This window comes from Anabrus simplex, chromosome 9, assembly GCF_040414725.1.
Source record: "Anabrus simplex isolate iqAnaSimp1 chromosome 9, ASM4041472v1, whole genome shotgun sequence".
Lineage (NCBI taxonomy): Eukaryota > Metazoa > Arthropoda > Insecta > Orthoptera > Tettigoniidae > Anabrus > Anabrus simplex.
The window spans coordinates 18,264,030-18,290,193 of NC_090273.1; the positions used below are offsets into that span (position 1 = coordinate 18,264,030).

Genomic DNA, 26,164 nt, shown 5'->3' on the forward strand with positions numbered 1-26,164 from the left:
ATATTTTTTTGATAGAATAAACCTAAAATGAGTTTTGAAATAGTCCTCTTGTTCACAGTATATTTTTCGTCATGTCGTGCAACAAAGAGAATAGTTCTCTCAACATTTTGAAAGAAAATCATATCAATATCTTACTTACAACTTACGTTATGGATTGATAATAAATATTATTTTTAACAGATGGTCTTTTCAGGTACACTCTTCTTAAACATGCCCCAATCTGAAAGGGTTATGCAGAATACTGAACTGTGTTTTCATTAGCCGTACTGCATCAATGCAAGGATTTGTGATATGAGGTGCTATTGGAACAACACGTATCCATGTCACCATTAATAGTGCCTATTTTGTGTTCTTGTAGGTCTTATTTCAGTAAGTCAGTACCAGATCCATTTTACAGTAACCGTACAACCCTTTACTTATGCTGTAGCCTGCTAGATCACCTGATCCCATCTTTTATTGAAAATGCCTAGGATGTAATCAAGTGTCAGACACGGGTGAAGTTTGTTGATGGCTGTTCCTCAGAATATCACAAGTACGGCAGGTTGTACAAGCCAGGATTGGACACACTACTTATTTATTCTATAAATCTTATTTCTCATCATCATCATCATCATCATCATCATGAATTCCTTCCAGCGAGCCGGGTAGGATGTTTAAGAACGATGTGCCTTCATTTATTACGGTCCTGGTATGCTTCTTTCCTCTCTAGGGCATCCCATGTCTCTCCTCTTCTTTTATCTGATCTTCCCACCTTTTTCTAGGGCGTCCAATTGGTCTTCGCCCCAGAATGATCTTTTCAGGATGCTTCCTTGGTGTTCAAGTCTCCTGCATCCGCTTAACATGTTCTAGCCACTTCAGCCTTGGAACACTCAGCCTTTCTTCCATGGTGCAGGGTTCTTTGTATCTGATCATTCCTAATTCTGTCCTTCCTTGTTTTCTGTACAGCTGACCTAAGGAACTTCATTTCAACAGCTTGGAGTTGACTTACTTCTCTTTTATGTATGACACAACTCTCCACACTATACGTCATGATAGGCAGGAGATAAGTCTTAAACCGGGTCGGTTTACGGTAGCCCTCTGAGGAACTCCCTTGTCCCATACTGTGTTCCGTACTTGATGGAAGAAGTTGGATCGCTGTTCAATGCTTTGTCCTTGGCACTTCCATCATTTTATATTGTACTCCTCAGATATTTGAAGGTATTCACACATTCAATCTTCTCTCCCTCGAGGGTGAGGTTAGAAGGTGTGTTTGTCCTGCTAACTTTCATTACCACTGTTTTGCTTTTGCTCACAGTTCACTTATATTCTTTAAACTTGGTGTTCCAAAGATCCAGTCTCCTCTGATCATCTCTCTCAGTTTCTCGCAAATGGCGAGTTCCTTTGTAATAGTATCTATGAGTAAGAGGAAGAGCAATGGGGAAAGAGAACTTTTCTTGTTTTAAACCACTGAGATCTTCCATCTCCTACTTGCACACTACTTTCACAACCATCATCTGTAAATCTTATATGTATGGCAGTGAAATGTTCATCATTTCCTCAGTACTTCTTTATAAATATGTTTGTTTTTTTTTTTTTTTTTTTTTTTCCAGAGCCTTTCAGTTTTTGGATATTTATAAACAACAGTGTGGCTTTTCTGTTTTAATTCTGTAAATGAATATAACCATGTACACTCAACTGCACAAAAATTGGTCAGCAAAGAACTACCATATTTAATTTTATACATTCTGAAAACATGAGGACATTCATAAACTGTGGAAAGTCAGTGGCCAAAGAGATGATTCTTGGAATCCTGTCACCTGCACAATATGTTCATCCTAGAAGAAGATTAGGAAAGAAAGTCATCCTCTGCAGCGGCCAATTTTTGTGCCGTTGACTGTATATTGATTTTTCTTCATTCAGTAAGGTTAAGTTTTCATCTCCCTGTTGTGTAGGACCTCCCGATCCCCACAAGACGATCTTTGTGCGTCACAGCTCCATCGTGGTCTGCACGGCAGGAATACCTCACTCCCTTGCCATCGAGCCCCGCGATGAGTTCAACAACTTGTGCCTCTTCAAGCCAGAGGATAACCCTACCCAGGGCTATGCTGTGGCTATAACTCAGGTATGTACTTCCTGCAACTCTTCTCCTAATGCTTTCTGTTTATAAATGAAGAAGCTGTAGAAGTTCTGCAGTGTAATGTTATACAATTAAATCTAATGTTTAAAGAACTTGCTTTTTCCTACTAAGCTACCAATTTATTTTGCACTTGTATACCAAACATTAGATACTAAATCAGAAGTAACCTTTTATTGAAGCAAGTTTGATTCTTTTGAGGAAAAACTTATCCAAAATGTACAATATCTGATCAAAGACATCCGGACACTCCTCTGTACAAGTGAAGTCGCTGGTGCTGAGGACTCAAGTAGTTTAGTAGTATGAGATACCTGAACATTAGGTGGAGGAAGGAAGCTGACTGACTTCAAACGTGGAATTATTTGTTTGCCACATCAGCAAGCAGGGACATTTACGCCCTTGTCAAATTGCACAAGTCAGCTGTCAGGAATGTGATTGTAAAGTGGAAGCAGGAAAACACAGTCACAATAAAGCCATGGCTGGAACTGTCGAGCACCGAGGAAGACGGTACACGAACATCATGTGGTACCATCACCCATGAATTCCACAGTGCCACTAATTGTACAGCTAACACCATGACTGCATGCTAGTGGATACGTGGACTAAGGTTCAAGGTTCAGACATCTGCCCATATACCGCATGCTTTAGTGGTAGACTTGAATCACGCTATACTCTGTAGTAGTCGGACGGGAAGGTTTCGGTGTGGCGAATGCCAGCCTGTATAGTGCCTACAGTGAAATTTGCCAGAGGAGAGGTGTCAGTGTAGGGGTGTTTTTCATGGAAGTAATTTGGTCCTCTTGTAATACTGTAGTTAAAGGGGGGAGGATATAAGGACATTTTAACCAGCGTGTGTAGTCTACATTAGAAGACCAGTTTGGAGATGATCACTATGGACCGATTGCAGAAACGGTGTTTAGACTATGTCTACGGTTAAACAATGCCTAAGTATGGCTGCCGCATTGCAGAGATGTTATTTATCACTTCGACACTGTCTAAAACCGATATTCAACCGGTCATGTTTAAACACTGCCGAGAACATTGTTTAACCTCAAATGAGAGGAGTGAATCACAATCAGAGGTTATGTACCATGAAACATGTAATTTGTATTATCATGTTGAGACGATTTTGGGAAGAAAGGTTAGTCCAACGGCCTCTCTGTGGGTTGCCCGCTGCGAAATCTCAGCACTTCATTTGGAATGTACAGGGAAGTAGAGCTTAAAAGACGATTTAACTTGTTTCTTAAGACTGACAAAGGGACTGTCTGGTAAATATCAACTTGAATACAATTCTTGGCAACCAATATATTTTGTTACACATGGGGTGATTTCCATGGAATTATAGATCACTTTGACTGCATACATGTCAGAATTACTTGTCCCAATCATCAGAAGGCTGTCACATACATCAGCCGGGATGAATTCACATATATTTACTGCCAAGTAAGCACACATAACAGTGAAAACTAAAAAGTAGGTTGTATGTAGTTTTTATATATAATCGCCTCGCTAATTCAGATAAGTTTTCGGCAACTGTGAGATAGGAAAAGGCAAGTGGTGGTGGTGGTGGTCATTATTGTTTAAAGAGGACTGGAGAAGAAGAGCCATGGCCATAATAACAGCCCTAGTATTGCCTGGTGTAAAAATAGGGAAACGTCGATCTCCAGAATGCAAGCTACATCTGTATGGTCCGTATAACACATTTGGTTACACATTACTATTATTTCATCTTCCCTTCATCGAAGCTATTTACAAATAGATAACACTCAATACATTAAATGTATTAATTTAATGTATTGAATAGGTGGAAGTCAAAGTTTTATTGTTCTCCTTTTAACAGACTTTCAATAGGGAAAAATGAGGATAGTCTCTTGCAATAGATAACACTCACCATAACAACACTATAATCAAAGTTACACTTCCCCATACAGTGGCGTGTTGCTTTAGTGTCGACAATGTTATGAGATTTAATTTCCACCGAAAATTATATTCTTACCTGTGGGCAAGTCATGCTCATGCTCACCCATATTTGAGTCATGTCATGTGTAGGAAGACAAACAGCTGACTGGCGCTTGGTGCGCGCACCAACGAATTTCATTGGTTGCAACAAGCAGAGAGTTGCATGAAAGATAATTCTATCTCCATTTTTTTACCAATATTGAAACTTTAAACGATGCCTAATTAAACACCAGCTGAACATTATTTATGCAATGGAAGTTCGCGATCGATTTAGATGTTTAGGTAGACGTTGCCTAATGCTTAAAACTAGTCATTGTTTCTGCAATCGGCCCTATGTGTTTCAGCATGCTAATGCTCTGTGCCATAATGTGGGGTCTGTTTGTGAGTAGTTTGTGGACTATAAGATTCTGAAAATGGACTGGTCATCCCAGAGCCCCAACCTCAATCCTGTTGCTCACTTCTTAAGATGAGCTGAAATGGCGACTTTGTTCCATAACCCAACAACTTGTATCACTAACTACGTTTGCTACAACTCAGCAAGAAGAATGGTCTTCCATTCCCCCGGAGATGTTCTGACACTTGGTAGACAGTCTCCCCCCACAAAGTTTGAGCTTTAATAAAGGTCAAGGGTGGAAGCCTAACCCACATTAATGTTCAGTACTAAACAGTATAACCAGGGAACACTTAGAGGACAGCGTACAGAGATGTACAGATACAGTACATTTTCTGAAGATAGCAATCAATAGAGAGAGAGAGAGCTCTTAATTACAGACTGAAGGAAGATACTGGTCAGCTGTTCACAAATAAAGAGTACTCTATTATATACCAGTGGTAGCTGGGTGAATTAAGGTTGCTTGGTGTAAAAGTTTATTTAAGAAATAAGATTAATGGCTTTCAAGAACTGTTGTAAACTTGGGAATGGATGATACATTAATGAGTTAGAGTAGATCTGGAAGAAGATCCTGTAACTTAATCTTGCACCAAGGATGAAATAATAAAATCAAAAGCTAGCATTAAATTTTTCATGACTCATTGTGATCATAAGACATGGGACTGGTTTTACAGTATGTTAAATCCAGAATACAGGGATATGACATTCTGTTTTGAATATCTTCATGCATTTACTGCAATTCATGTGGTAAATACCTTAATAAAAAGCTATAAATAATGCTGGTCTGTTAGTTTTTTGTTGATCAAGGAAGAATTTAATTTTTGGTTATGTCTTTGACCTTAAGGTGATGTCTAGAGGCTGGAAAGTATTCAGGAAATGTGTTTATTTGACATAATACTAGTAAAATGTTTGCAGATGTATTAAATGAACAAGCTAGATGCAGGATGATGCACTTGACAATTATATTGTTCACAAGGGACTGGTTTGAATTCGTGGTAGTATTTGAATGTGAAGGGCTGCATTATAGGGCACACCAAGTCAGCTATATGTTGCAATAACACAAGCAAATAGAGCATGTGGCTTTTGAGTGTGATATCACAAGTCTTCTTTCTTCCCATATCCGTTGTAGTGATAGAACTGTAACCTGAAATAATAATCCCTAATCCTGAATATTAAATCAGTTGAATTTGATAAACATTTCCCTCATTCAGTGTTTTAGTATTCTCTATGTTCTGGTTGTAAAGTCCTTAATCACACGGCTAATTCAGAGGAAGAGCAACTTACCTAGGCAAGGACTCGGAAGGTACACACTAGTGGAGTAGAAAACGAAAGAAACAATGAAATGCCATATTGAAAACATTCAAGGTAGGCCATTTCAATGATGAAATTACCAGTGTTTCGCCTCTTTGTGGCAGTGGGCTTGTCAAAGCATTTGAAAGACCTAAAGAGCTTAAATGTTTTTAACATTTGTAATTGATTTTTTACGATGGAAGCTATTTCTTTTCAGTTTTGACTCAGTTAATTCACAACTAGGTTAAACGGTCTGTCGAAACTAATTTATGAACAAATAAAATTTAGAAAATACCTCAAAAAGAAACAATTTGATTAAAATAGAATGACATGTTTTGCTTCTGAAGAATATCATCAGATTCTGTCAAATCTCACACTTTTTTTTTTCATGAATTGAATAATATTACTGAGAAGTGTAAAACCATTTACAGTGTCCACTCTTGCAATAACTGTTGAAATGAAGTACTCTGCATGTGGTTCTTCTCCCTTTACGAGTCCACCTAGGATTAAATGAATTGAATGTGATAAAAATTTCCCTCATTCAATGCTTTTGTGTTCTATACGTTCTGGGTTTAAAGTGTGTAATCAAACCATTAATTCAGAGGATTTGATAGAATCTAGTGATGTTCTTTCAAGAACAAAAGAAGTCAGACTGCAATCGTTTCCTTCTGGGAACTTAATTTTTGAAATGCCATATTTATTCTAGTCTTATGTGCATTATTTTTAGGCATATTTTGTGTTGATAATTTGATTGCACATTGAAATCCTTGGCACACAAGAACCACAAAGTAGTATATAAACTTCACTTACTATTCTGCTCTGTATAATGTCATTTAAGTGCACGCTCTGCTGCACTCTGGCCTTTAGAATTGCTGTGCTTAATCCTTGCTCAGGTTGTCTGAAGTTTTGCATATAGTTATATACAGTAATTCCTAATTATTAAAGCAGATTGTACATTGTACTTGTTACCATCCAGCCACAGCCCTTGCGATAAAAGCAATATACATTGGCAGTTCTAGTGAAGTTGAATACTCGTATATAAACAGATTTTTTTTTTTTTGCAAAGAGATGTTCCAAAGCACATATTACAAACACTACTTTGTTTTAAATTTCAAGGCTTTAAAATTTAAAGTGTACATTAGTCAATAGCATATTAGCCCCAAGTAACATATACAGTTGAAAGATAAGAACATGAAGAGGAACACACATCACATTTATTCGCATTATGGACGCACCCCAATTTTCCCCTTAACATTTTGGAAAACAAATCCCTCTTAAATAAATGCATTTCATTTAAATTGTCTTAATAATATTTAAAATATTTTTAAAAATTGGGTTGATTGAAGTTGCAATATATCCTAATAAACAAATATCAGCAGTTGCAAACTCAGTTGTGCCGACCCCGCAGTACACATTGCGCAAAGGATAGCAATTATTTCCATATCCTTATTGTAACAGTAAATTTGGTACTTCGGTAGAGATGAGACGCAGGGCATGTACCAGTCGCTGAAGTGCATACAGAGGGAGAGGGTTTGTTTAAAAGAAATCTTAAAAACTTTGTTTCAGAGTTTATTAAAAAATTGAGATCAATATCACCTCTGTACAGCGTATACAGTCGAAAAAGTTCCTCGTCCTATGGCTGGCGATGTCCTTAGATTCCGGCAGCTCCATTTTCCATAGCAGCGACCCACCATTCGTCCCCCGATGGAAGTTCTAGAAGATCTATTCGGTGTTTTGAAGATCCATGGCGTCGAGGTAGTCCTTGTAAATGGTGAACATGGATGAACATCGTTCAGCTCTGGGGCGAGTTAGTGCAAAGGCTGCTTCTGCACAGATGATAGAGTGTTTATAAATGCTTTTGACAAAGTCCAAACACAAATGTCTCGGTGAAATGTCACTTAACTTTATCACGTGTCAAGTGAAAGAAACATTCACAAAATAAAGTCCACTCGGAACTGATTGTCCAGTTTAAAGTTACTGAAAGTTTGTTGCACCTATTACAACGTGAAGTAAGTTCATTGAAGCACTGTTCAATTTAAATGAAATAAAGATGTTCCGTTCGTGAATCAAACTCGTTCACGTGTTGAAACCAAAAGACGAAATTAACTGAGTACTGACAGTCCTTGGTTTTGACTGTTCGTAAATTAAATGTACACTGTTTATTAGAATGGAAATGCACTGTTCATTAAAATAGAGATGCGCTGTCCACACCTGCACAGTTCACAGTTCATGACCACAGCTCACGGATTGGTAAATTAAATTTGGATTAAACACAATTTATAACTTAAAGTATCGAGTCCTCGGCAAGGAGCAATCAGATTCAAGTCCATAAAATTTCAATTCCGAACACTCGAAAATGTTTGCGGGTCTCGGACACTCGTATAGAGTAACAGTCAATAAATAATGTCCAGACGACACACAATTCACCTCACGTCCTATCGGAGTAAAAGGTTGTCACAATATAAGGAAATCTGAATAAGTCCACATTCAACGTGACTATATTAAAGTCCACGAACTTGAAACTTAGCAGCGGCTTCACGCTCGATTACCACACCCGCGAACTGACGGTGCGAATATTACAGTCTAATGTGCTTATAGAAATCCCGGCCATAAACTGGTATCACATTCTGCAGCGCACTGCTGCTCACTATAACATGCTGCGACATACGCTCGCATTCACTGCTCTGCTGAGCGAAGCAGCACGTATTTATATTTAATCCGAAACTTGTAGAACATTCTCCATCAGTCCAGGCTTTGTAGCGCAGCGAGGCGTGCTGTGGCGTCACCCGCTCACTACGTCACACGCGCGCAGCTCTTGCTCGCTGCCTAGTCAGTTCTTCGTAAGCGTTCTGGAGCATAGCACGTAAGTTTAAGATTTTCATAACGGGGACTTAGTCTGTACCGCCGTTACCGGTACATCATAGTAATGTTTTCTTTTTCCGATTATTCGGCTGTACTTCTTTACTTCAATTTTAAGTGATGGTACTCCGTATGCCGTCTGCGTTTCATTACATAAGTTACACAGTTGATGCTAGTTATCAATGGATGGATTGGTGTTTCTAGGGAGACCATTAACATTGTACTTGCTGCTGATTTGCTACATCTCTGTTGATGCTATAGATGATTTCACATTCAAGATGGTGCCTCTTTTAATACCACTGGTACGGCTAAATTTTAATAACACTTTATTCTGTGCACAGAAGACACGCCCTAGATTTTTGTTATAAAATTTATGGAAAAGTCCCTTTTTTGCTTTACATTTCACCAACGCAGATTATGGGAGAGGAAAGGGCTAGTAGTGACAAGAAAGTGACCGTGGCCTTAGTTAAGATACGGTCCCAGTTTTCCTGATAAAGGAAAAGGCTCACAGATTACACATAACTAAGCTGTACTGAGTTCCGCATACACAAGGTGCTTCATCTGTGACAAAACAGGTGGAGACAGCTGTATGAACAATCCGACTGGCCTGAACCTAGTATCGTTTCTGTATCTCCATATCTCCAATCTTTCTTCTTCCATCACTGTTATCCAGGAAGCTCCTGGGTGAGGCAATAGATCATTGACCACCATGCACTTCTAGGACCTATCTGGAAACACAAGAGATGTGCGTTACTTCTGGGGTACTCCTGGACTCTTTGTCCTGATCCACTTTGATGCTTCATATAGGCATTTTATATGTGACTGCCCGTAACCTGGAGAACAGATACTGCCTGCTGCATTTCTGTGCCATTTCCTCCACTCGGGGACCAGCACCCAACTAAAGGGGCTCCTCTGCCGGAAGTCGTTGGCTGCACAGTCTCCAGTATCTCTAATATCAACTTTGTGATGAAACAATTTCAATCTTCCCAAGTGTGTATAGCTCGGAAACTTCAATGATATGTGAATTGCTCACATAAAGTACCATTCAATGTTCAGGTTTTTAAAAAGATCAACAATATTAGGTGAAAAATGGTATCAAATTTCCATATATATTCTTTCCTGCTAAATTGGATTTTCACTATAATACTGCTACTTATTCAATATTAACATGATTCTTCTATCAACAACATACTTCAGAATCCCTAGCATATTCCTGCAGAAAATATTTACAGCATTTCTTTAATCATTATCTTTTGTATCAGTTTTTCTAATGTTTACAGTGTTAATTAATTTTTAAAAGATACATTACTTCTGTCAAAGAAACAAATCCAGAACCTGCTGTTCATTTATACATTACCTTGAAATATTTCATGCTGATATCTTCATTCTTCATCAATCAATCAATCAATCAATCAATCAATCAATCAATCAATCAATCAGTCAGTCAGTCACCATTTATCTGCATTTAAGACTATCGCCCATGGGGCAGATTCCTTATCAGTTGTTTATTCAGTCTTTTCTAAATGATTTCAAAGAAGCTGGAAATTTACACTTGGTAACTTATTCTCATCCCCAATTCCTCTTCCTATAAACAATTATTTGCCCCAGTTTGTCGCCTTGAATTCCAACTCTTTAACTTATGATGATAACTATGTGTAAAACTGAAAGTTACAGAACATGAGCAACAAACATGAAGTGAGATATGTGGTCATACATACTGCTCAAAGAGGGACATGCTTTTGCTTGAGCGTAGCATTCAACCAGTTATTGTGTTGTTTTGTCTTGTTTCAGCATACTTATCAAATATAGCTAATCCCTCTGCAAAATTTATTGTGTTATGTCAAATAATAAAGTGGGTGAGCAGTGAGACACCTAGTCTAACAGCAACATCTAGTGTCTGTAGGATGCCAAGCTCATGTTTGTACAGCTTGTTTACGTACAGTCAGTCAAAATGAGGTACTTTTTTGTGCAGTCACACTGCGCACTGGGTGCAGACCTTAGTGTAGCTAAATGTGTTGTTGATAGAGCCTGGAAATGATTTTGGGAAACAGGATTGTACACTAAATAGGTTAGAAAACGGATAATCAACTGTGCTTTTCAGCAGCGTGATGCTACTGTGTGGGACACCAAAATGTTCTCAGGGCAATAACTGGTGCAAATGTCAGTGACTAAACAGTCGGCAACAGATAAGATGAGGAGCCTGAAAGTCACAATGGCCTTTTTAAGGCCTGCAATTAGCTCTTCGTCACAAGACAGATCGACTGATTAATCATGCTTTCACGTAATGCAAATTGATGAAAATTTGCTGGTGTATCTTCGCCGTGGAGAGTAATATACAGACGCGCAGTCTGGGGAGTGGACAGGTTTGGTGCTGGGTCTGTCCAGTAGCTTCATTCTGTGCCTGGTAATGGTTTATCAAAGGTAGCTGTAGAAAGGCATGCCAGGTGGTCTGTTATGAAACTGTTGAAGAAATTGGATAGTACGTAATTCTTCTCTCATGTTGAACCTTTGTCCAAATCAATTTCTGTGAGATACATTTTTGTATCTTCTTGTATCAGCAAAAAAAAAAAAAAATGTTACTTTCATAGATGTATCTCAGTCCCATCTTTCAATTTGACAAAATGAAAATGACTGAGGTATTCCTTATTCAACCAGTCCCTTTGATGAATGGTATGGAAGTGTCAATCATAGGATCAACTGATGAACACACTGTACGAGCTTGGCAGACTGACAGGAATCTACCTTGTTCCTCATTTCCCTAGTATATCTCTTCGGCTATACCTGGACCATCTATGACAGCTGATAGTGCAGTTGTTGGGAATCCAACGAGCCTTCGGGCAGATGATTCAACATACAGTATATGCAGGTTATAGCAATAAGGTGCAGAATGGCCCCTCACCAACAGCATTACAAGATGATCATGACAACTCTCTTTTTCTCTTTCTTGACAGTGTCAGACTATTTTCTCTGATATGCCCTCTTTCGAACCATTCTCTACATATTCTCCAGTGCAATAGCAGCACTACAATACCCTGGAACCATGCGTGCATTCTCTTGTATAACACCTCATCCAGACTGTATGGCTCTCTAGTGTGCTGATGTGACATTATTAAACTGGTACAAAATTATATTGTTGTAATCATCTTTCCAGAAGTTGACAGGGTGTTTCAGAATTCATAATTTTCTGATGTGACAGAGGGCAGGTAATTACAGTAAATATTTTTTGTTAATGAAGAAATGTCTAAAAATGAGATAATTCAGTAAAAGTAAAAACTTTTCTTTGACATTCATTTCCATTGTTACCTTCAGTTGAATTTCAGCTATTCTCGTATAGCGCACCTGGTGCCCATGATCTCTATGGTCTAACACCATGGTTAGGCGGTTCAAGTCCCGTTGGTGGAAAACTATCTACCATCAGAATGTTGGCTGGTGGTACACAATTTCTAATCACTATCAATCACTGCTGATCTGCATTTAGGGCAGTCGCCCAGGTGGCAGATTCCCTATCTGTTCTTTTCCTAGCCTTTTCTTAAATGATTGCAAAGAAATTGGAAATGTACTGAACATCTCCGTTGGTAAGTTATTCCAATCCCTAACTTCCCTTCCAAAAATGAATATTTGCCCCAATTTGTCCTCTTGAATTCCAGCTTTATCTTCATATTGTGATCTTTCCTTTTAAAGACACCACTCAAACTTATTTGTCTACTGATGTCATTCCACGTCATCTCTCCACTGACACCTCAGAACATACCACTTACTTATCAAAATTATAATTGTTTATTAAATAGCCACCTATTCAATACAATAAAATCCTTGTGATTAGGATATAAACTTTTTACATTCGTTTTTTAATGGGACATGTTTTGCTTGTATTTTTTTTTTTTTTTTTTGCTTTACATCGCACCGACACAGATATGTCTTATGGCGACGTTGGGGTAGGGAAGGCCTAGGAATTGGAAGGAAGTGGCCATAGCCTTAATTAAGGTACAGCCCCGGCATTTGCCTGGTGTGAAAATGGGAAACCACGGAAAACCATCTTCAGGGCTGCCGACAGTGGGGTTCGAACCTACTATCTCCCGATTACTGGATACTGGCCACACTTAAGCGACTGCAGCTATCGAGCTCGGTATCACTTGTATTACAAGCATCATCAGCCAATTATATCTTCTCTAAATTAGAATCAGGATCCTGATTTTGTTGGTGAGCATATGAGATTATTCTACTTAAAACAGTTAAGAGTTTGGCTGTAATCTATGGAAAAGACTAGAACACCACATAAAATACTTCTACTAAGCTGAACTTCTTATACTAATCTTTTACATCTTAACCTCAATAAGATAAATAGTATTGTAACCACAATGTCATAAAAACAGCTGTAATGGAACACTGGTTGAAAGACAAGTTATTAAAGTATGTTAACTATCATTAAGATGTGTATAAACTCCACATTTCAAGAATTATTAATCTAAAATTAAGACTTGTGATCTGTCTTTAGGATGTGTTTAGGCTTCACAGTTGATGAAATATTTGTTTAAAACTAATGTAGAGAATCTTCTTAATAACGTTAATGAAGCTGCAGAATTAGCTGGGGTTAATGCCGTCATTTTGTTGGGAGTGTTTGGGATCTTGCGATATTAGCTAGTCAAAAGGAGACGTTCAACTTAAACAATGGATGTAACTTTAAGTCCACTATGGGATAGCCAATTGCGTGTTGAAGTTCTGCAGTTGAAAGAAATTTGTGTGAATATTGAATTTAAAGGAAATTTTAATTAATATTAACATGGATACATTTTAATACTTACCCCCTTGACTGTTGTAGCGTTGACTTGTAGCGTTAATCGCACCAGCGAGTCTGACCGTCGCTATGCTTCTTCCCGTGTTATAGGAGTGTGACTGTTGTTGCGGGGAGGGGGGGGGGGGTGAGTCAGGGAAGGTGGGGTGGGCGGGGCTTTAGGACTGCTGGTGTTGTGCAGAGGGGAGTTGGCATATACTGGGGAGGGGGAAGTTGCTATCACTTTTGTAGCGGAAGTGTTTGTAGGTTGAGAATTAATTATTTTCGTAAAGTTCCTATCCTCAGTCTTAAAAGTTGAAAGTAACTTTGGAATCTGTTCATATATAGGACTTTTTATCTCCATTACATCATTCAAATTTTGATTCTTTTTGAAATATTGATCTATAAAGATGAATGTTTTCATATTCGGTCATTAGCTTGCCCATGTCTATCCTTTTTATGATCTTTAAATCTTGTTCTATTGTAGTCTCCTTCATGTGGAAGCTCATAGCAGAGTATTTATTATGTGTTGATGCATTGAAATGTTCTAAATATCTGGTTTGGAAACTACGACCAGTTTGTCCCATGTACGAAAAATTACGTTGCAAACAAGTGAGTCTGTAGATACCGGAGCCCGAGTATCGGTTATTAGTAGAATTTACAGTGTTATGATTAAATAATATGTTCTGGTTAGTAGTGCACGTCTATAAGCAATGTTGATGTCGTGTTTTCAAATTGGGTTGATAATTTGATGGATAGCTGGACTTGTGTAAGTGAAAGTAGCAAACTTTGGTTTTTTTAGGTTTCACCGGGGATAGATTAGTTGCTATTTTTAATTTAACTTTACTAATAATTTTATAGATCATTTCTAACTTATAACCGTTGAACTTTGCTAACACCTTTATGTTATCAAGTTCTTTTTTTCTGATTACTTACCAAGAGCGGAATGTTTAATGCTCTGTACATTAAACTATAGAAGGTCGCCTGTTTATGTGAGTGTGGATGTAGGGACTCCTTTTTTATGGTTAGTGGAGCAAAAGTCGGTTTCCTATAAATCTGAAAATCAAACTTACCATTGGTACGTGTTATTTTTACATCCAGGATATTTAAAGAGTTATCAATTTCGTCTTCTTTTGTAAACTTGATATTATTATCTAGATTACTTAGAAATTCTAAAATTTTCTCACTATTGTTTTGTTGCCTGTCTATTATAGCAAATGTATCATCTACATACCAGAGCCATAAGCAAAGCCCATTAACTTTATTCACTATCTTGTTAGATTCCAAACTGTCCATATAAATATTCCCTAGAATTCCAGAAATGGGATCTCACATTGCCAAACCCATTAGATGGTATATTTTTTTTGTTGAAAGTAAAGTAATTATTATTCAGTACGAAACTTAAAAGCTTGATGAGGTCCTCTATTTCAAACTTACTTAGATTACTACGTTTAGAAAGATGTTGATGCTCTCACATACTGGAATATTAAATACATATTTGTAATATCATATGAACACATTATACGGTTAGGTAGTAGATTGAATTTGTTCAATTTATCACAAAACTCAATAGAATTTTTTTATATAAGCTTCGTTATTGAACTTAAAATGTTTACTAAGAAAACCATGTAGAACTTCGAAACTTTATAAGTAGGGCTATTTCTGCTATTTATAATTGAATGTGCTGGTGTCTCCTTTTTGTGAATTTTGGGCACCACTCAGTTGAGCAGTCCGTCTCCTTTCTCCCAAGTCTTCCCAGCCCAAACTTTGCAACATTTTTGTAACGCTACTCTTTTGTCAGAAATCACCAACAAATCAAGCTGCTTTTCTTTGGATTTTTTCCACTTCTTGACTTAAGTAATCCTGGTGAGGATCCCATACACTAGATTGCATACCAAAAGTATAGATTCATATTAAGCCTTGAGCAGAACGTTTGGTCTATGTGCCATCACTGGATGTCACCCTCTCCCTACTTCATCATCATCAGCATCATCATCCCATACCTAGATATGCAGGTCGCCTATGGGTGTCAAATAGAAAGACCTGCACCAGGTGAGCCGAAAGTGACGTGGGACATTCCTGGCACTAAATACCGTACTTTCAATTAAATAAATAGCTAGTGTATTTTCATTAGTAGAAAAACTGATGTTTTCATTGTGTATCTCAAAATCACTTCCATAAGATCTGTTTATTCAATTTCTGTTCATTGGGAATGCATTGATTGTAAAACTTTGAATTATCAAACCAAGACCAACTCCAATCAAGACCGGTCTTGATCAAACATGCATCAGGCATAAGGAGCAGCTTACTGCAATTGTTACAAATTTTATTGTGATCCATATTGACGGTTGTCAGTTACAAAATACGTGCTTTGTTATTCAAGGTCAACCTAATCAATACTTCTATTGCTGGTGATGTGTTGCAATTGGTCAGTACATGTTTTGGCTTGTCTCAAGCTTACTGCATTGCTAATCTGGTATAACAAATTTACACAGAGTAATATCCTCAGCACCACATTCCCTGTCACATTTTTCAACATTTCATTCCTTGTCACAAACATTTTCAGCATTTTCATTGAGATAATGGCCAGTCCTAGGTAAAGAAAATAGATTCAGGAATAAATCAAACTCTTAGAACATTAGACTTTGAAGATGAGGTTTTGCAATGGTTTGCATGTAGTCCACCAACTAGCACTCGAACTGTTCGGCATTTGCTGATACTAACCACTTACGCTATTTGTATAAAGAGTTTTAAGGGAGTATTAAAAGAATGCATTTCATATTAAAACAGTGGAAACATTAATTCCTGCTGATTATCCTAACAGACATCAATTTGCTGAATGACATTTGGGTAGAATTAACAATGAGCCTGGTTTTACTAAATGTATATTATGAACAGACAAGACATGTTGGTCAAGAGATAACACATAACAGCCACATTTGGGATGAATGAATCATAAGGGTGTTGAGAATGTTGGCATCAGTAGAAGTTTTATGTAAACATTCTGGTTGGAGTTGTTGATCATCACATATTGGGACCTGTATGATTTAAGCGAATGTATTTATGATGTTTTTGTGGAGAATATGCTTCTGGAATTACTTGAAGGTGTCCCAGTTAATATTCAGAGAAATATGGTTTTTCAGCACAGTGGTTCACTAGCAGTGAATTTGTCAAAATTATTAAAATGAATATTTTCCACTTCATTGGATTGGGAGAGCAGGTCCTCCTACGTGGCCTGCACATTTCTTAGATATGACTCCAGGTAATTTTTGTACCTAGGGTTATATAAGTCAATCGTTTACAAGTTACCAATGAATACATAAGAAGAGTTTGTGCTAGAATTCTTCTTGCTTCTGATCATCTTTATAATCATCTGGAAATATTTTGAAAAATTCATCATTCAATCGAATGATGATGTATTTCATGTGTCGATGATGGCAGTCATAATTTTGAACAGATCTTATAATTTTTTCAAACCATTTTCTTATTACTTTAAATTACTGTACAATCACTTAAACTTAAATAAGAAAGGTACTTTCCATGCTGAAATAATTTCAAACCCTCATTTCTTTCATATCACTATATCTTGAATCAAGAATTTCTGGACACTATTTCATAATGAAAAAAATTATGTTGAATGCCCTCTGTAACAACAAAATTAGGAACAGTGATTTGAAACATCTCTCACATGAGAACCTGAAGCCTACCTTAACTTCCTCAAAGTGACGTGTCTGTTTGTTTCGTGCATCCTTTTCTACTTGTCTTGATAAGTTACTCTTCCTTTTTATTTCTCCTCTGGAATGTTTATTATCACTTCCTGTTTGTGTGTCCAACACCTCAGATGTTGTCGTGTAGTGCATGAGTACTTCAGCCAGCCTCTCAAGTAAAGAGATAATTTAAAACCTACTTTCATAAACCTGTGAATTCATTAACTAATTGTTGTTAAAATTACTCTTAAATAGAGCCTGTTTTTATTTCCCTGTACTGTATCCATTTTCAGTGTTATCTGGCTGTGATGAGACAGGTATGACTCATTTCCGAACTCATACATTTTTAGGAAACTCTTTTCTTTCGCTGTCAGACAAGAATTTTCCTTTTACAGTAGCCTGTGCATGTACTATTATTTAGACATTAATGATTTTGCCATGATTAGAGGTGCATGATAGCACAGTATCATCAAAAATTTTTTTTGTCTAGAACTGACAGTCTTCAATGCAGGGTGTATCAGAAGTGATGACACAAACTGAAATGGCAGAAAGTATATGATAATAGAAGCAAAAATGCTTGAGTGAACATGGGGTTGCAGTTGAACCGTTCATAAGAAAATTGTTTGTACATGTGGACACATCGTGTACAGTGCAGTCATCTTAATTAGAGCATATCTCACACCTCATTAACAATAACATGCTGTTTGCTCTAGCAGGACAATGTTGCATGAAGCAGTATAGTATTGTACGCTCGTATGTGTTACAGGAGGTGCTCAAAATGTAATCCTTACAACTGCACACGATACGGTACTCTTTGCCTTGTAAAGCATACGATTTAGCCATGTGTACAAGCAATTACGTCAGTGGTGGAGCATCCACAATTACCTTGCTAAATGGTCCAATTTCAATCCCATGTTCACTGAGGCTTTCTTGGTTCTCCTATCATGTACGTTTATGATACACCATGGATTAGTACTGGCTTCCAACATGCTAGTATGTTGTGCCAGCAAAAGCATGTTAATATTTTCAGATCTTTTAGTCAGGAAGTAATGTGTTCTTTCTCACCTTGATGTAGTGCTATCTGTAATAATAATTAGTTTTTATTTGGGGAGCAACTTTAGAAACTGAATTTGCTAGTCATAATCAGGAAATGTGGAAGATCTTAATAGAGCAAGATGCCAAAATATGTAAGAAAGAAAGTAATATCTGACAAAAATCTGTATTTATTTGAATGAAGAACATTTATAATACATTTTTGTTGATACCATGTACATTCTTTGGGCTTTATTCAAATTTATTATTACTACCTTTGTACTGTGTTGACAATCAACATAACTGAATATGGATACCGAGTGATTAATGACCCCTGTTGTTCATCCATTTCATTATCAACAAATAAAATTTTGCCACTTGAAAAGATTGTTTATAATGATTAGAATATGCATTCAGAAGCCTCAAGAACTGTTAAACTTATCTGTACAGAATATTTTGCATGGAAGGCCACTCTGCTGAGTTTTTCCAATTGCTAATGTATATTTGTTTCTTCTTTTTTTTTTTTTTTTTTTTTTTTTTAAAGTTTGGGGCTGATGACCTTCAATGTCAGGCCCCTTTAAACAACAAGCATCATCATCATCATCATCATCATCATCATCATCATCATCATCATCATCATTTTAAGTAATGTTTGGTTTGAAATAAAAACCTAGATGATTTGCATGTTAACAATAACAAATAATGGTACTTGTGTTCGTTAAACCACCACCAGTTACCTGGAGGGATGATAATGGTGATGATGATGATGATGGCAGCTTTTGCCTGCAAGAGATTGTACATTTGATATAAATTAAATTTTGGACAGAGTCAAGAGGTAAATTCTCTGTAGTTCTATATTATTTGACAGCCATTTTATAATATTTTACCATCCTAATTTTGTGCATGTTTTAGTATTATGACACATCAGATGATGTGAAATTATCAATATTCTAGCCCTATGTTGTGCGTCCTGTTATAAGAGCACTTAAATGCAACAGCTCACTCTTCTGGTATCTTGTATTATTACTAACACCGAGCTCGATAGCTGCAGTCACTTAAGTGCGGCCAGTATCCAGCATTTGGGAGATAGTGGGTTCAATCTCCACTGTCAGCAGCCCTGAAGATTGTTTTCCATGGTTTCCCATTTTCACACCAGGCAAATACTGGGGCTGTACCTTAATTACCATAAGACCATGGCCGCTTCCTCTCCGCTCCTAGCCCTTTCCTTTCACATCGTCACCATAAGACCTGTCTGTGTTGGTGTGACGTAAAGCAAATTGTAAAAAAATAATAATAATAATAATAATAATAATAATAATATTAAACAACAATAACTTGGATGTCTGGGGTGGGAGAAAATAATTCAAGTAATAAAAAAATTAACAGTTTTAATGAAGCCGTCGTACATAGAATGTTGTTTTTGTAACTATGAAATGACACAAATTTGTAAATGAAGAATTTTATTTTAGAGAACTTTCACTTATGTCAAGTATTAACTATTAAGGGATTAAGCTTGGACATTATTGTTTTATTCTAATAGACTAATATTATTTGCATAATTAAAATGCATAAATAGGTAAAAGAAACATGTGATACACCAAAACTTACCTAAACTGAGTCTTCTGGTTTTTTTTTGGAAACCTGTAAAAGTGGAAAATGAATTTCAGTATGGAGCGTTTTCCTTTGCAGAATAATACTTTAAAACATAAAACTGCCTAACACAGAAACAGAACTATTTTTGGGTGCCATTTGCATAAATATCCTAATGAAAATAGAAAAATGTAAGTGTTACCGTGGCCTTCGAAAAGGGCTGGTGCAGGTCTTTTGAACTGACACTGTATAGGCGACCTGTATGTCTGAGAGGATGGGGACGTACCTGTGATGAATTCTAGTGATGGAGATGGCACACATCGGAATTAACGAATGAAGGTTAAAATCCCCAACCTGGCCGGGAATCAAACCCGGGACCCTCTGGGCGAAACGCCAGCACACTAACTATTTAGCCATGGAGCCGGACTTTGTAATGATGATCAACTGAGTGTACTTGGTCTTCTGCAAACCACTAACCCCACCTTTGGTAACTGCCATCTTCAAGGGCCTGGAAAATGCCATAGTATTCTTGACAGAGTACTTCCTCTTTTGTGCTTCAGAACATAACAAAGGATTTCTGACACTTAATCCTTCCAGCCCTCTTTCAGGAACTTACATTTCATCTTGAGTTTTGTGCTGGCAAGCTGTTAGTAGAGTAAACCACAGTGATTAATTCAGTTTTGTGATACAGTAAGAATGTCTTCTAAACATAACACAGTTATGCTGGAGGAAATGAAAGAACATGAGGACCTAAAGAATGTCCTGCAGCATTCCCTTGTGAAGAAGTCATGACAAAACACTTAGAAACACATATGGGGACAGAGGGACTGCAACCTTGTAAGCTGATTCCGACAATAAAACCACTCTATTTTTTGTTACAGTAATACAGTACTGTTTTAAAACACAACCTTCTGTAAACCAGAAACATCCATTAACATGTTCACTGCTGCCTTAATTATAAACCTATGAATTGCCCCATGAGCAGATATGTTTTTCTTTTCTTTCTGTTAGTTAGAAGGTAGTAGATTGCACTTTTAACATTACAAGTGAAGTATTTACACATACACATGAAAAATCATCGGTGACGCACAGGTGCCGGCAGAGACACGTGTGCATGTTATTAATGCAGCATATTTATATGGCCTTATAAGAAATTATGTTATATTGTTACATAATAATTGTTTATACCAATAATAACCTTCAGTAACTGCTTTCTGACACAGTAGTGAATATTATTGTAGTCATTTGCTTCATGCATAGCACTAATGGTAAATCCTAAATTAAGGCACTAAGCAAAGGGAACTGAGGAAAATATGGTAATAAATGGAATCAGTACTTTTTCCCTTTTTGTGGCACAATTTACATCGTTTTCTCAATTGATTTGCCTTTTGCATTTACTTTCTGTGTTGGAATTTGATGGACCCGTAGAATTTCCATTGTCACTTTCATGCATTCCACGTTCAAAAGCAACAGGCCATGAACCAATAACCCAAATATGTAACTTGAGACTGAGCCTCGGTCGGAGTGCCGTTACAGAGGAACAAAGCCCAACCACTGTGCAGACCAGTTAAGATAAGCAAAACCGGTTCATAAACAATGACGCACACTTGCAAGAGGTGGCAGCTAAAGTGTTAACGAAATGTTCATGTTTTGGTTTAGGCAGGATTTACTTTGGCACAGTACACGCAAGCACTATACAGCTGTCCATGTGTCACTTTTGACTAAATAGGTCCTCCGGAAAAACATATCCTACATTAAAATAAGTTTAAGAGGTATTTTGTGGCATGTTGCTCATTATACAAGTATTCCACATGACGATTGTGCTCAGTCGTGCCATCCTGAGTGTTGTAGAAATTCAAAAATCACATCACAGAGTACTTCTGGGTGCCATCTTAATACTGACAATAGTCCTTATTTACATGATGAGTGACTTTGTCTCTAGTTTCTCAATGAGGTGTCTGCAGTTCGAATCTCCACCAGTCCACATTGGACTTTGAAATTAATTATAATTTTTTGTGATTCTGATTCTTCATAAAATTAGAAGTTCCATGCTTTATGATCACAATTAGAGTTCAGTAAAAATGCAAGCTTCACATAAATGAAATAAACAGTTTCAAGTTTTTGTAAGGAGAACCTGCAACGTTTGCTTTATGTTCAGAAATATGCAGCTATTCTGACATCGATCCCTCCTTAGGTTTCTTCATTTTGTACGGTTCTTTTAGACATTGCTGCAGCAAACTTGCTCTTAACTACCAGTCAAACTTGTGTTTGAAATAACATCTTTTACGGATGATTGCAGCTTTTCATTGCTGAAGGGTAGAGCTTTTGCTCTTTTTTTTTTTTTTTTTTAATGTAACAGAATAGCTTTTATATTCTTATTTTTCCTTTTTTGTTTCTTTGCCAACTGTTCAGACAAATACTGATGTATGTGTTCTGCTTTCTTACTGTGAATTATACACTTAACAGCTTTCTTTATCACTTCTCCTTATTTTGTCCCCAAGGAAGGTAATAAGGCAACTTTCTAACAGAGTGACATGCTTAGTACCAACCCTGTAAAAATAGATGCCCTACATTAAAATAACCTTTTTTGGTTAGGTTAGTACTGTTCAAACTACTGCAGCCAATCTCATTTCTCTCATACCTCGTACAGACTCTTCCTTCAGATTACTGTGACTACTGTACTTATTTTTTAAATATTACGTCCGCTCATCTTGTGTATCAAAATCATAGCTATTCACCGGTTTATCTCCACGATTATAAGCTAAGCATACTATCTTGTAAAACAATATTATAACTTATAATATTTCAGATATCATGAATATTGAAGGTAAATAGCCATAATGAACGAAATAGAAATATTTGTTTATAGGAAGGGGAGTTAGGGATTGGAATAACTTACCAAGGAAGATGTTCAATAAATTTCCAATTTCTTTGCAATCATTTAAGAAAAGGCTAGGAAAACAACAAATAGGGAATACGCCACCTGGGCAACTGCCCTAAATGCAGATCAGTAGTGATTGATTGTGTAGAAACTTTAGAAGAATGCTAAGAAGCTGACAACATTTTACAGGATAAATAATGGTCCAGCTTGCTTTTACATTTGGTGATATATTTAAAATAATGGTAAAGTGTACTTCTAAAGTTATGAGATTGTTCAGTAATGTAAATGCAAACTAAGATCCTGATGCACGAAACAGATAGAAAGCAGCAACTTACCGTGTAAGCACGCAGAGATAGAGTACAAATTAAAAAACTCATGGACCCAACACAACTGTTCCAAGACCTGCTGTATATATATATATCCTCCTTCACCATTTTCACCAGGATCCTACCCCAAAAAAGGTCATTGTGACTGCATCTACCATCTCCATTTTTAATGCAGACTCTGGCTTAACTACCATTACTCTAGTCAAATGAATGTGTGGCTACCACAGTACCAGCAAAACCCATAACATGAATCCTGCTGTCCCCATTCATAGATCTGTGTATATGTATAGCTGAAGATGTGACCAAAAATAAGATGTCCTAAGATAGAATTATATTTTAAATGATAGTTATATGTGAATATAAGATAATAAACACGTATTGAAAGGGGGAAATTACCTCTAAATCATAGTGCATATTGTGGCATTCTTCTGTGTAGCATTGGAATTCAACTTTGTTTTCTGCAGCTTGTTTGTATTTCGTACCTGACGTTTCCTTCCTCACTGATTTCACTTAAGCCCTGGAAATGCTCATATTCATACCTTAGTTGCTGCATTAATCTCCAAGATATTAGACTCGGCTTTTGACATAAGGTAATTTGCCATTACATTAGGTCTTCAGCATGATCAAGAGGTCTTGACAGATTTTTTGCCCGAGTCCCATCCTTTCATTTCATTTCTCTCAGCAAACTGTGAACAGTAAGGGTAACTACATTTATAATGTAAACCTACGCTATGATTGTCCTTAAGAGAAATGAACGTCATTGGTAGGCTGTGTCACTGACATGTCAAACAACAGCTAGCTTCCCAAAATACTACATGTTTATTAAATGCTTATTTATCTCCAAGATTAATTATAATCTAAATTAAACATATTATAATACACTTATCACAAATTAAATAACACTTCCAATAAAGTAGTCGGTTTCTGACGTTACCTGTACCTCCTTTGTCTCTCAGTATTAGTGAAGGGTGTCTTTTGGGATTTGGCACGAGATCTCTGTTGATCACGTGAGCAGTAGAGCAGTGCTCCCTACATTTTCCGCTCTCTTCAACCCCACTCATAGCAGACTTTTCCTGAGCTTCTTAATACATTCTGTCGATTTGAGTACGTTTCCTTCATCAGACATAGTAACATGATGTTATGCTAATTTTGTTTACCCGCTTGCAACACCAAAATGAAACTTCTGACTAAATACCACAATTCATCCAAGAAAATAGGTTTACTTAGCAAATTAATGCAGTTTATTGCATCCAAATTGGACAGTGGTTGTAACTGAAATTGTCCTCCAGCTATCTGCTCCCCCCCCTCCCCCTCTCATGTGACCTTTCCCACCTGCCACACCTAATTGTGAAGTGGGAGGTATGCTCCATGCATTCATACCTAGATGAACTAAATCCATCAGTAACTTCCTATCATACAAAGGCTTGAAACTCCTGCGAATTTCGTTTCACTAACTTTTCTATCCTACACCCCTCACAACAGCCCAAATTATAAGATGTTATTCTGTGAAAAGTGAGAGTATTAAAGTAGTAGGATACTGAGAAAATCAGCTGTATAGCTGTTAGCTTACATTTGCGACACAATGGCTTCAAACTCCACTTTCGGCAACCGGAAAATGGTTTTCCATGTTTTCCCATTTTCATGCCAGGCCATTACCTTTCCAGTCCTAGCCCTGTCTAATCCCATAGTCGCCATAAGACCACTTGGAGCCAGTGCAAAATAAAACGAATTGCAGAAAGAAAAAAAAAGCAGTAGGATAACATAAGTTCAGCTGCTTGATCATGATGGCTCTAGTGTGCAAGAGTTATAAATCCCAGCCTACAGCATTGCTGTTCTTTGTTTTCAGATGCACTAGAGTCCCATTTAACGGAATCTGAATTAACCAAATTTCTGGGTTAACAGAATCATTAAAAATAGTGCGTGATCGTGTTTTATCTGGGAGCATTGGAAAAGGACTTCTGAAAGACATTTTTAACAATCCTTTTTGTCATACAGTAATAAGAAATATAAAAGGGAAAAAAAGTAACTTTTGTTGAAGTTCACTGATAACAATATACAGTTCTGTATTTGTTTTGGTCTAACTGTTATTTATCAAAGAGTAAAGTTCATTGTGGTAAGGCTAGCTGTTTACGACAGTATTGTACACAAATATCCGGCCTATACAGTAATGTGCACACTACAGTACAGTGTACACTCAACCTACTTTTAGCACATGTACTGTACTGTACTGTACCCTCCCAAGGTCAGGAGACACGTGCCAGTTGTAATTTGTATTCAGTTTTGTGTGGCTGATATCTCATTGTATACTGCATTTTTACATATTTAAAATTTCATTTTGGTTCCATATTGACGTCGCTAAACCTGTACAAATGCAAACGTAAAAGATCAACCAATTCAATACATCATATATTCAGATAAAATTATTACCTGACGGCAAGTACCGGAACTAGTTCATGTTTCGTCAAATTATTGGACATCTTCAGTTAATGCCATCAATACTGAATCATTGACACTAAAATATTAAAACAACAGTGGAATGAAATCTATGGAAAACTAGTGTATGGCTCATTAAAATATAAAACAAAACATAAAATTAAAATATGAATAGAAAGTGCATCGATCAAGTCGTAAAATCACACATTCTGGCAGGCTAATCACTAAAGTTTTAAAATTGTTTTTTGATGTGTAGATACATGAGGTCTTGATGTGGTGAAATCCAAATTATGTGTCGCATATAACAAAGTGCTTAAAAACGTTTAAAATTAGAATATACATCCTTTTTTAACATGGATTAGTCTTATGTAATGTTGCAGAACTTCAACAGCGAACCATTGAACCTTCTGAATATTGAGGTCTTGCTATTGACAACTGTGTAAAACACGTAAATCGTACGATGTTCTCCGCTGACCCCGTTGGAACTTCTCAGACTGGTCTGCATCCTTACGACTGGTTCTCTGTATATCCTAATTTTAAACGTTTTTATGCAGTTCGTTATATGCGACACATAATTTGGATTTCACCACATCAAAACCGTGTGTATCAACACATCAAAGAACAATTTTAAGACTTTAGTGATTAGCTTGCCAGAATGTGTGATTTTATGACATGATAGATGCACTTTCTATTCATATTTTAATTTGAGTTTTGTTTTGATTTTAATGCATCATACATTAGTTTCCCATAGATTTTATTCCATTGTTCTTTTAATATTTTAGTGTTAATGGATTAGTGCTGATGGCATTAACTGA

At 36.9% G+C, this 26,164-nt stretch overlaps 1 protein-coding gene across 1 annotated transcript in view; it reads left to right on the plus strand.

Annotated features, from left to right (window-relative positions):
- The window catches only part of LOC136881078 (apoptosis-resistant E3 ubiquitin protein ligase 1), a 413,531-nt gene that overhangs the window by 330,060 nt on the left and 57,307 nt on the right, over window positions 1–26,164 (plus strand). The window contains exon 6 of the mRNA XM_067153696.2: window positions 1,932–2,101. Within this exon, the coding sequence (XP_067009797.2) occupies window positions 1,932–2,101 (170 nt within the window). The remainder of the gene's footprint in view (window positions 1–1,931; window positions 2,102–26,164) is intronic.